This window comes from Nicotiana sylvestris, chromosome 2 (genome assembly GCF_000393655.2).
Source record: "Nicotiana sylvestris chromosome 2, ASM39365v2, whole genome shotgun sequence".
Lineage (NCBI taxonomy): Eukaryota > Viridiplantae > Streptophyta > Magnoliopsida > Solanales > Solanaceae > Nicotiana > Nicotiana sylvestris.
Genome location: NC_091058.1, coordinates 49994428 through 50007500, shown reverse-complemented (window position 1 = coordinate 50007500; position 13073 = coordinate 49994428). Strand labels below are relative to the sequence as shown.

At 42.9% G+C, this 13073-nt stretch overlaps 1 protein-coding gene across 1 annotated transcript in view; it reads left to right on the top strand.

Annotated features, from left to right (window-relative positions):
* Positions 1 to 2218, top strand: part of LOC138884902 (uncharacterized) — a 53635-nt gene extending 51417 nt beyond the window's left edge. Inside the window, exons 5-6 of the mRNA XM_070165766.1 lie at positions 1682 to 1766; positions 2039 to 2218. Of these exons, the coding sequence (XP_070021867.1) occupies positions 1682 to 1766; positions 2039 to 2218 (265 nt within the window). The remainder of the gene's footprint in view (positions 1 to 1681; positions 1767 to 2038) is intronic.
* The last annotated feature ends 10855 nt before the right edge of the window (positions 2219 to 13073 follow it).

The window sequence follows — 13073 nt, the reverse complement described above, 5'->3', positions numbered from 1 at the left end:
TGCAATTAGCCTGACCAAATGAACCGAGCAACCTGTGCCTCATTAGCACGTGATAACTGGGAATTATGATGCATTTTATACTCCTTCATGCTTAAGTTTTGATTAGAAATGTGTACAAAATAGTCCCAAAAGACTCACAAGTTGTGCTTGATTGCAGGTTTGATCAACAAGGTGACAAGATGTCAAAATCCAACTCAAAAAGGAGTGAAACTTGCACATGTACCAAAACAAGGCAAAGCTCAGTCAAACAGGGCCAGTGCGGCCGCACACCATTCTGTGTGGTCCGCACAAGTAAAGTTCAGAGAGTATGCAACTCAAGCAAAAAGGGCAATGCGGCCGCACTTGATTTTCTACGGTCCACATTGGAGTCACTGTGGCCGCACTCGATTTAGTGTGGTCCGCAGAGGCTAGAGTTCAGAGAGTTTCCAGTTGAGGATTGAAGCCCAATGCAGTCCACGCTCCATTTCATGCGGACCGTACTAGAAGCCACTGCAGCTGCACTCGATTTTGTGCGGTCTACATTGCCCAAGTTCAGAGTCAAGTCAAGAGACTTAGTGCGGCGCACGTGATTTTGTGTGGTCCGCACTAGCCCCGCAGGGGTATTTTTGTCCAGATTTTTTAGCTTAGTATAAATAGCTTTTTCCCATTTTTAGGTCATCAGATAGTTTGTACTGAAGGCTGCGCTCATGACTTCGATATATTTAGCTGTTTTGAGTAATTTTAGCTTTATTTCGACATTGAATCTTCAAGTTTAATTTAGCAATTAATTAATATGAGTTTTTCTTCATCTATTTCTTTGTTTTCTTCTCTAATTATGAGTAGCTAGACCCATAAGCTAGGGTCGTGGCTCAACCCTAGTGTGGGTAATTGATGGGTCTTGTGTTTTAGGGCTTGATTGATTATGGGTGTTTGATATTTGGACTAATTTCATGTTTAATTGTTGAATTAGTGGTTGCAAACACTAGTTTGTATTTAGTTGACTTTGGCTCTTCTTGAGAAAGAGAGCCCAAGTCTCTGAAATTGGTCCAACAAGGAATTGGGGCGTACTCAAGAGATTGTTAGCCCCAATTAAAGGGTTAAACCTAGAGATAGTAATACCCGACTTGAACCTTGATTGTTTGTGCAAATTTGCATACCCAATTGGTCTTGAGAAAGTCAATTCGGGAAAAATCACTCTAATTACCGAGAGGTGTAGAGTGAATAGAATTGTGCAATGGTTATATCATACCACCCAAATGAAACAATCATGTCTTAGACTCAAGTATCCGTCAATTGACCACCTAGGCGAAAGTCACTACCCTAGTGCCTTTTAATTATTTGAACAACTCGCAATAGTTTAATCTTAGCTTATTTTAGTTTAATTGATCATTGTTGTTCTATACAATTAGAATTAAATCAAAACCGAAAATGTTTATAAGTGCAATTAAGAGCAAATACACAACTCCACTTTAGATAGACACCCGACTCCAACTTCTAGCTCCCTGTGGAAATCGATCCTAACCTTAATCGGGTAAAAGCTACTTCGACCTCTCTCGCTACTCAATAGTAGTGCAGGGTTGGCCTTGATCACTTTTTGTTGTCGTTGTCAGGGAGCTAACAGTCTTGGCTATCTATCTGAATAGTTTTGTGTATTGTTCTTCTTTCCTTCTGTGTTACCAATTTGTTTGTGTCACAACTTCAGGTACAAAATGGCAGCGAACTTAAACAATGCACCTCTTGGATATATTCCGTCGGGGGAGGAAGTAGATGATAATGTTGAAGATGAGGTTCATGTTGTGCCTCACGGACAAAGGAGAGGCCGCCAGGCCAATGATAATATTCCAGACCCTCCCCCCCACCTCCAAGAGTGGCTCCTAGAGTGCTTCCGAACCAAGGATATGCAAGTGCTATTGTCCCACCCCGAATCCGGGCGAGCAATTTTCAAATAACCAATGTGATGTTGACATTGCTGGAGCAGCGTGGGTATTTTACAGGCGCTGCAAATCAAAATGCTTACAAACATCTCAAGGGGTTCGTGGATACATGTTTGGGGAGCAAGCAAACTAATGTGTCTGAGGATGCATTGCGGTTGAGACTCTTCCCATTTTCACTTAGAGGGAAAGCACTTGATTGGCTTGAGCAACTTCTTAACCATTCCATCACTACTTGGGATGCGTTATCGGATAAGTTCATTGCAAAAAAATTCTCACCGGGGCATATAGCTGCATTGAGAGATTAGATATTGGCCTTCAAGCAAGAGCCCACTGTACCTTTGCATGAGATTTGGGAGAGTTATAGAACAATGGTGAAGGAATGCCCCAATAATGATATGACTGAGGCGATGATCCAACAAACCTTTTACCGGGGCATTAACACAACAAACCAATGCATAGTGAACCAACTTGCTGGGGGAAATTTTATGAAACTATCTTATGATGAGGCTTGTGACATTCTTGACGTGATGGCTCACACTTTTTCTGTGTGGCAAAGTAGAGCCAACGTGCCCCAGGGTGACCCCACGATCACTCATTTGCACAAGGAGTTACATGATCATGGGAAGGCTATAGCTGAGTTGACAATTACTATGAACCAACTAGCAAAGGCACAGTTGTAACAAGTTCAAAATCCTCGCTAAGTGAATTCCATGGAGGGTGTTAACATGCTTGTCAACAAAAGAATACAAAGAGGTCAACAAAACCAAGGGAATTCAGAGCAATTTGACAATGATTGCGGTGGATTTCAAGATGATAGTTTTGATGGACAGAGTGAAGAGGTGCAATACGTGAATAATTATCAAGGCCAAAGGGGCAATTCTTCCAACCAGCAACAATGGAGACCCCAAGGCAATTGGGGCAATAAACAACAACAAGACAATGGTAATTAGGGGAACAACAACCAAAACTCCAACTGGGGAAATCAGAATAACAATCAAAAAAATCAAGAAAATTGGAATGGTAATAACAATTGTGGTGGCAACAACAATCAAGGTGGATGGAATAATGGAAACCAAGGAAATCAGGGGCAAGGTTTTCAAAGGCCCCCAATGTACCAACAACCGAACAATCCACCCCCTTTCCATCTCAAGTTCCCAGTTCTTCTAGCAATGACATGGGGAGAATTGAAATGATGTTCGAACAAATGATGAAAAATAGTGCGGATTTCGATGCTCAGTTGACTTCTCACAATACCTCAATTAGGAATTTAGAGGTTCAGTTGGGCCAAATCTCACAGTCTTTGAACACTCGCCCTAAGGGTGTTCTACCAAGTGATACGGTAGTGAACCCGAAGGGTGGGAACAATCATGTTATGGCGGTAACTACAAAGAGTGGACGAGGCGATGATGTGAATGCCTCCAAACAAAAGCAACGTTTGAGTGATGATGTTGAGTTGCAAGAAGATGAAGTTCATTTGGTGGTTCAAAAATGTGATTGATGAAAATGTGAATGACGAAGTGAGGATTGATATTCAAGGTACCGAGGTGGAAACTCATAATGATGTAAACCCGTCTAGGGAATACATAATATATATTCCAGAGCCGGTTGTGCCTAAAGTCAAGGCTCCTTTGCCAAGGCCACCTCCACCTTATCCTCAAAGGCTCGCGAAGTAGAAAAATGAGAATCGGTTTAAAAAGTTCATTGACATGATGAAGAGTTTATCCATTAATGTGCCTTTGGTGGAGGCTCTTGAACAAATGCAGGGCTATGCTAAATTCATGAAGGACTTGGTGACAAAGAATTGGTCTATGGATTGTGAAACTATAAAAATGACTCACCAAGTTAGTGCAATAGTGCATTCAATGGCCCCGAAGCTTGAAGATCTCGGTGCTTTCACCATTCCTTGCACCATTGGGAGTGTCGATTTTGCCAAAGCTCTATGTGACTGGGGGGCTAGTATCAATTTGATGCCCTACTCAGTTTTCAAATCTTTGGGTATTGGGCAACCTAGGCGGACTTTCATGAGATTATAAAGGAGGATAGAACGATGAAGAGACCATTGGGTATTATTGATGATGTGCTTGTCCGGGTGGACAAATTTATCTTGTCAGCTGACTTTTTGATCTTGGACTGTGAAGTAGAATATGAAGTGCCTATCATATTGGGGAGACCTTTCCTTGCTACGGGGAAGGCCTTAGTTTATATGGAAGCAGGGGAACTCACCTTCTGGGTGGGTGATGAAAAGGTGGTCTTTCATGTGTGCAAATCAATGAAGCATCCTAACAGTACCGAGGTGTGCTCTTTTGTGCACCTTGTCACAACAGTGATAGTGGATAACACCAGTGCAATGATCAATGTGGAGGACCCATTGGAGGTTGTACTGTTGAATCTTGATGTCAATAATGATGAGGGCCGAGTGGAGTGCATGAATGCTTTACATGGAATGGGCTCTTACTCTTATGAGCCTAGGAAATTATCTTTGGACCTTGAAAATAGGAAGACACCACCAACAAAACCTTCAATTGAGGAGCCTCCGGTGTTGGAGTTGAAACCGTTGCATCCACACCTCAGGTATGAGTTCTTAGGCTCAAATTCTACTTTGCCAGTTATTCTTTCCTCTTGTCTTACTAATATGTAGGTTGATGCCACATTGGCGGTGCTTCAAAAGCGGAAAAAGGCAATTGGATAAACTTTAGCTGATATTCAGGGAATAAGCCCCGCATTCTATATGCACAAAATTATTCTGGAAGATGATGCAAAACCCTCCTTGGAGCATCAAAGGAGGTTGAACGAGGCAATGCAAGAAGTTGTGAAAAAATGAGGTGATCAAGTGGTTGGATGTCGGGGTTGTGTACCCCATCTCAGATAGCTCTTGGACTTCACCGGTGCAATGTGTACAGAAGAAGGGTGGCATGACCATAGTTGCAAATTCACAAAATGAGTTGATTCCCACCAGAACCGTCACCGGTTGGAGGGTATGCATGGATTACCGCAAGTTGAATAAAGTGACCCGCAAGGATCACTTTCCTTTGCCTTTTCTTGATCAGATGTTAGACCGACTTGCTGGGCGTGCCTTCTACTGTTTCTTGGATGGTTATTCTGGGTACAACCAAATCTTGATTGCTCCGGAAGATCAGGAGAAGACCACATTCACTTGTCCATATGGCACCTTTGCTTTCTCTAGGATGCCTTTTGGATTGTGTAATGCACCGACTACATTTCAGCGGTGTATGATGTCCATTTTCATCGATATGGTGGAAGACATTTTGGAGGTGTTCATGGATGACTTTAGTGTTGTGGGAGACTCATTTGATGAAATCTAGAAGAATCTTGATAGAGTTTTGGCCCGTAGTGAAGAAACCAATCTTGTTCTCAATTGGGAGAAATGCCACTTTATGGTGGAAGAGGGCATAGTTCTTCGGTATAAAATTTCAAAGCATGGTAGTGAGGTAGACAAAGCAAAAATTGATGTGATTTCAAGTCTACCTCCCCCTATTTTTGTCAAGGGAGTTCGAAGTTTTCTTGGGCATGCGGGGTTCTACCGGAGATTTATTAAAGACTTTTCGAAGGTGGTGAATCCTTTGTGCAAGCTATTGGAAAAAGATGCTAAGTTCGTGTTTGACGATAAATGTATGCAAGCCTTTGAACTTCTCAAGCAAAATTTGACCACACTCCTATCATTACCGCACCTAATTAGAGCTTACTCTTTGAGCTCATGAGTGATGCGAGTGATATTGCGATTGGGGCAATTTTGGGTCAAAGAGTGAACAAAATGTTTCATCCGATGTACTATGTGAGCAAGACAATAAATGATGCTCAAGTGAACTACACGGTGACCGAGAAAGAACTTTTGGCTATTGTGTTCGCAATGGAGAAATTTCAGTCGTATCTCATGGGTGCCAAGGTCATAATCCATACTGACCATGCCGCACTCAGGTACTTGATGACGACGAAGGATTCCAAACCTAGACTGATACGATGGGTCTTACTACTTCAAGATTTTGATTTGGAGATTGTGGACCAGAAGGGTAGTGAGAACCAAGTGGCGGACCACTTGTACCGCTTGGAGGAGGAGGGGAGGCCTCGTGATGGCCTAGAGATAAATGATTCATTTCTCGACGAACAACGCCTTTCGGTATCGATGAATGGTATGCCATGGTTGGTGATGTTGCTAACTTCCTTGTGACTGGTATAATTCCTTATGAACTCTCTTCTAACCAAAGGAAGAAGCTCAAATGGGATAGTTTGGATTTCTATTGGGATGAGCCGTACTTGTTAAAGAATTGCATGGATGGTGTGATCTGAAGGTGTGTTCCAGAGGAAGAGCAATTGAGTAGCTTGGAAGCTTGTCATTCCTCTCCCTATGGTGGCCATCATGGTGGGGCGAGGACGGCTTCCAAAGTTCTTAGTTGTGGGTTTTATTGGCCAACTTTGTACAAAGATGCAAGTGAACTAGTGAATAGGTGTGATGAATGTCAAAGAGCGGGTGGAATTTCGAAGAAAGATGAGATGCCTCTCAATACCATTCTTGAGGTTGATATTTTTTATGTATGGGGCGTTGATTTTATGGGCCCATTTGTTAGCTCGTGTGGGAACACATACATACTTGTGGAGGTTGACTATGTCTCAAAGTGGGTTGAAGTCATGGCTTTGCCCAACAATGAGGCCCGGAATGTTGTTGCATTTCTCAAAAAGACCATTTTTACAAGGTTTGGTACTCCTCGTGCAATCATAAGTAATAGGGGGTCTCATTTTTGCAATAGAGCTTTTGACACTTTGCTTGCAAAGTATGGTATCAATCAACAAGGTTTCTACTTCCTATCATCCTCAAGCAAGTGGTCAAGTTGAAGTCTCCAACAGGGAAATCAAAAGCATATTGTCAAAGAAGGTCAATGCTAATAAGACCGATTGGTCAAAAAAGATGGATGACGCTCTATGGGCTTATAGGACTGCTTACAAGACCCTGATTGATATGTCACCCTATTGGTTGGTGTTTGGGAAAGATTTCCATCTACCGGTTGAGTTAGAGGACAAGGCCATGTGGGCTTTGAGGAAGCTAAATATTGAATGGGATGTTGCAGCCAATCTTCGTGTGGAGTAGCTTAATGAACTTGATGAATTCCGATTCCATGCCTACTCCAGTTCTTCCTTGTACAAGGACAAGATGAATTACCTTCATGATAAATATGCTCAAGCAAGGAGTTCAAAGTGGGTGATTTGGTTCTCTTGTTCAACATTCGGTCACGTCTGTTTTCGAGAAAGCTTAAGTTAAAATGGAGTGGACCTTTTGAAGTGGTGTGTGTGACCCGTTTGGTGCACTTGATTTAAAGAACAAAAATGGGGAAGTTTTCAGAGTAAATGGGCATAGAGTCAAGCACTACTTGGGAAAAATTGATGACAGCCACGTGGTGGCACTTCTTCATCTCAAATGATTCGATGGTAACCTGCGTCATACCGCGACGTTAAATCAAGCGCTTCTTGGGAGGCAACCCATGTGTTTTTCTTCTTGTTTTTCTTTGATTTTCATTGTAGGGTAGGATTTATTTTTGGACTGACTGGTTGTGAGATGTTACAGGTTTGTGTTGATGCAGTGCAGGACATGGTGGAAAAATTGTTTTTCGTCTCTGAAGTTTTCAATGTGGACCGCACTACATTGTGTGCGGCCGCAAAGAACTCAGTGCGGGGGGCACAAAATTAGTGTGGACCGCACTGATGATGGATGAAAATACCAAGTCTCTAAAGTTTGCCACTGCGGCCGCATTACATTTTGTGCGGTCCGCGGTGGACCACTGTGGCCGCAAAGCATTTTGTGCGGACCGCAGTGGGTTGCCTCCTCAAACTTTGTCTAAGGTTGTGTGGTGTGGACCGCACTGCATTTTTTGTGGTCCGCATTGGGTAGGTGAGATGGGCCCCAAGACTTTTTCTATAAATAGTACTTGAGGCCCTCATTTTGAACTTTTCGATCTTTCAACTCTCAGAGCTTTAAAAATTACTGTTCATTCCCACTTATTGCACATAACTGATCACTAAGGCCTAATCATCATCACAACATCTTACTTCTGGTACTTTCATCTCTTTGCAATTGTTAATTTTATTATTTTTCATTAAATTTTTATTTTCTTAGCTTTTCTTGTGGTCTTCCCATATTTCTTTCAATTTGGTACAATTAGGTTAGTTATTTTCTTGTTTAATGTAGACTTAGGTAGTTAAAACACTGGGCATACACTTAGGGACCTTTCTTAGATGAAAAATGGACTTAAACGTGAACATTTCTTAAACCCTAAGTTAGTGTTGTGAATGGGCACTTAGTGCGAACCGCGGTGGAAATTGTGTGGTCTGCGGTGCCCTTGTGCGGTCCGCAATGGAATTTTGTGCGGACGGCATTGCTAAAAGTCCTGAAGCCTGATCATTGAGGACCGCGACAGCATTGCATTTTGTGCGGTCCGCGGTGCCTCAATGCGGACCGCATTGCCATTTTGTGCGGTCCGCGGAGCAATTATTCAGAGAGTGGATAGTCTAAACCCCACCTATGTGCAGACTACATTGGCATTTTGTGCGGTCCGCATTTGCCTCAGTGCGGTCGCACTACATTTGTGCGGTCAGCACTCTGCAACATTTGATACTGCCTGCAACATTTTATTTCCTGCAACTGTGAACTTCACTGTCTTTCTGGATACTAACAAGTTTAATGACTGATGTTTGCAGACAATGGTGAAACAAAGAGGCCAGGGTTCTAAACAAGCTGGTAGAGGAGAATCCTCCCGGAGAGGGAAACAAAATATGCTAAGATTGACTCCCCAAGCCCGGCAAAACATTAAAAACACAAGGAAGCTCATTAAAGCTGCTGATAGGGCCATTGACCAGTCTGGGAGTGAATACGAGCCCTCCTAGGATATATCTTCAGACTCAATCCCAGAGTACATCCCTAACTAGCCGGAGAGAAACAGACTAAGAGACACTCCTCCACCTTCCCCCACTGCCCAAGCGTAAGTAAATGTATCTTTTGGGTTGTTTGAGGGCTCATCTGAAGGTAGTGGAGATGAATACTCCACCTCTCCCACAGCTTCATTATCTGGGGAGGGTGCAGTAGGAGAAGATGAGGCAGCAGGAGAAGAAGGGGTAGTAGGAGAAGGGGGTGAACCTCAGGTGGGAGGAATTGCTAGAACTACAAAACCAGAGGTGTGGCAAGACCGATTTGTGAGTGAGGTGGCCTACCATAAATTCAGAGAATGGTGGCATGTAAGGAAATTGATTCCGGAGAGGAGTTTTGTTGATAGAGACCTTTTGCCTCACAACCCCAATGTGACAAGACAGTTTAGAGAGATAGTGGGCTGGGAGTACTTCTTGGGTGACTGTGTGGATGCAAACGAGCACCTGGTAAAGGAATTCTACACCAACATTGCCCATATCAAAAAGGGCACCAAAGTGACCAAGGAGCGAAATTTGAAAGTGTTATGAGATAGGAAAACAATAAATGACTACTTGGGCTTCGATGAGGAGGATGAGTCGCTGTATTTGGCAAAGATGGAATTAGGTGAGGAGGTCCATCCTTGGTTGGCACAGTATCTGGCAATTCCAAGTACCACCCCCGATTGGTTGAATGCGGGAGTAAAAAGTTTGAGGAGAAGTTTGAATTTCGAGGCCAAGGGGTGGGAAACATTCGTGTGCAGTAGATTGGACCCCACTACTCATGACAACTCTCTCCCTCTTCACCGGGCAGTACTGGTAGCATCAATTATGGCGGGGTACCCGATTAACGTCGGGAATGTGATGTCTCGGGTGATTACACAGGTAGTTAGTGAAGGTGACAGAAACTACCCCTTCTTTGGCTTCTTAACCATGTACTTCACGGACCTAAAGGTAGAAAAGTGGCCATTTGATATCAAAGTGAAAGCAAAGGCCCCGTTCTCATGGTACAGCATACAGGGTGATGACAACCCTAAAAGCAAGAACTACAAGAGAATAGCCACTACTGCAACGGGCCACTATGAAGAGCCAGTAGTAGTAGTGGCTCCTACTTAGCCTTCGTCCACCCCAGCGGACATGCCCCCTGGTCCATCCACTTCAGCAGTTCCAGACATACCCTCCATCCCGGCCTACCCAGTGACTGCACACCGTTTGAGCCAGGCTCTTCTCAGCATCAACAACTGGATACAGATAGCTTCCTCTAAGTTGTCTGTCCTCACTTCTACAGTAGCAGCTTAGTCGGCACCTCCGCCTCTACAGTTCCCACAGTCTATTGAGGACGCCCTCAAGGATATTCTTGACAACCAGTAGAAAATCCTTGACACTCATAAAGTTCTTACGGATGCTGTGGAGTCTAATGGAAAAGCTCTCAAGGAGCTTGCTAGGGAGACCAAGAAGATGAGAAAGATGTGGGCTTCCAAGGAGTCCGTGAAGGAGTTAAGGGTTGAGATTGATAGGATGAAGGCAGATCAACTGCCTTTGGATTTGTTGCTATAGAACCCTATGCCAGCAGCTCACCCCCAGCCAGAGCAGTACCAGAGGCCTCCTAAGAGGAAGAGGATGATTCCCCGCGTAGATGATGCAGTCATCCAATTGGCAGACCCACCGGAAACCTCCTCTAGTCAGCCATAGGATGCAGCTCAGGAGGCTGTCCAGGTCCCAGCAGTAGAGCAGCAGGTCATAGGGAACCAGTCTGAGGTTCCCAATCATTTTGAGAACCCAGGGACCACTCAGGATCCCATGTAGACAGGCGGGCCATAGGGAGTTTCTATATCCTTTTTCCCTTTATTTTTGGTTCTTATTTTTCTTAAGTTGGCAGAGGACAATGCTAGCTTTCATTTGAGGGGGTAGGCCCAATCTTTATTGATTTGGATTAATGTATATATTCAACAGATTTTATGATTTCTTTCTTTTTACCTTTGATATGTATATAATTTTAGTACTTCATTACATTTTTCGTACTTTTCACTTTGGGTCTATATAAAAAAGTTATGTTACATTGTATATATTCATCCCCGTATTGTATATTCGAGTAAATCCCCATTTGTACATATTCATTCTACTTTCCGCATTTTTCTTTTCCGTAGCTTCCTATTTATGTTCGTAGCTTCTTGTTTTGAATGTTTGCAATAAGCCGTTGGTTTTCTTAATGTCACGGTTCTTTCCAAAGATGGAGTTTGTGTGAACCGGGTGGCTCTTCCCAATGATGGATGGCGTGACAACCTTCTTAAAGGTTTGAGTCCGTTTTTCTTTTTGCTTTTTAGTAGTTAGTGGTAAGGGTGCCTCAAGCAAAGCTTCACTTGGGCCTAGCACATTTGCCTTTGATCTCATGGTCAAAAATAAATTATTGTATTTAGGATGGTGAAAGTCGTGACCTTGAGACTCTTGTGTTGACCAATAATCATCAAGTGGTTTTTCGGGATCATTGTGTGCTCAAATCTTATCTAAGGTCATTGTTGTCCCTCGACTCTATGTCTTTAGTGATCCCATAGCTTGTGTGGTGAGAAATTGCATTGCAAGTCCAAGTCCCGAGCCATTGGTTTAGAACTTGCCCTAAATGTTTGTTGAGGCGAAATCCTAAGTGAATTTTGACTTGAGACATGATTATAGGCTCTCCTTGATCCAAATGATAGCTTGAACACTTACATAGCCTACCAATGATAAAATCTCTAGTTAACCCTTTTGAGCCTTAGACCTTTTTCCTTCAAAAACCATAATACAAGCCTTTACCCATTCTAAAAGATACCCTCTCTTGGCACCCGATCTTTCCTTAGCACATGGAAAGAGTATAAGTTTGGGGGGAGAGACGAGGATTGCAACAAAGTGGTAAAAAGATACAAAATGAAGAAAAGGAAAGGCAATGAAAAAGAAAGAAAAGCAAAAAGACAAAAAGAATGTTCAATGTAGAAATGAATAAAAGGGATTCAAGAAAAACAAAGAATGAAAGGTGTGAAAAATTGATAAAGGAGAAAAGATTTGAAATGTATAATAAAGAGTGACAGTGTGTCTCGCTAGCCCCTTAGAAAAGAAGTGAAAAGACTCAAAAAGTCAAGTGAATGTGTGCCAAAATGAAACAAAAGAAGTGCTTAAGGGAAGATGGAACCTACTTAGACCAAGCATTGCCTACCCGAAACCAAAAGCCTTCACTATGTCTCCACAAAAGTCCTATATGATTTTGAGTTGAATGAAGCTTACATTAGTGGTGACTCACATGAGGGGCAAGCATATGGTACTTAGAGCCAGACTTCTGACTTTTCTTTGAGAGAGATGAGTGTGTTTCCATTAACCTCGTTCTGAGTGCCAATATCCTAAAGGTGAGGTTTGCTTAGGGAGAATTGAGGATATGTGAGTTTGGGTTCCACAATGACCAAAGTAATAGAAAGAGTCTTTGATGTGTTGAGTCAACTCTTGATGCTCTTATGTCACACTTAATCCATGGTGATTAAAAGATTAAATGTTATTAATGATTCATTTGTATTTAAGGCAATTTTAGTCCCAATTGATACTAGATGAGGTCACTTTAGGACAGCTGAATTTTCTTGGAATTTCTCATAAGGGGTGGGTCTTATTTTGTTTGCTTGAGGACAAGCAAAAGTTTAAGTTTTGGGGAGTTGATAACTGGGAATTATGATGCATTTTACACTTCTTCATGCTTAAGTTTTGATTAGAAATGTGTACAAAATAGTCCCAAAAGGCTAACAAGTTGTGCTTGATTGCAAGTTTGATCAACAAGGTGACAAGATGTCAAAAGCCAACTCAAAAAGGAGTGAAACTTGCACAAGTACCAAAACAAGGCAAAGCTCAATCAAACAGGGCCAGTGCGGTCGCACACCATTCTGTGCGGTCCGCACAAGTGAAGTTCGGAGAGTTTGCAACTCAGGCAAAAAGGGCAATGCAGCTGCACTTGATTTTCTGTGGTCCGCATTGGAGTTACTGCGGCCGCACTCGATTTAGTGCGGTCCGTAGAGGCCAGAGTTCAGAGAGTTTCCAGTTGAGGATTGAAGCCCAATGCGGTCCGCGCTCCATTTCATGTGGACCGCACTAGAAGCCACCGCGGCCGCACTCGATTTTGTGTGGTCCGCATTGCCCAAGTTCAGAGAGCTCGATATTCAAGTCAAGAGCCTTAGTACGGCCGTAGATGATTTTGTGCGGTCCGCACTAGCCCCGCAGGGGTAGTTTTGTCCAGAATTTTCA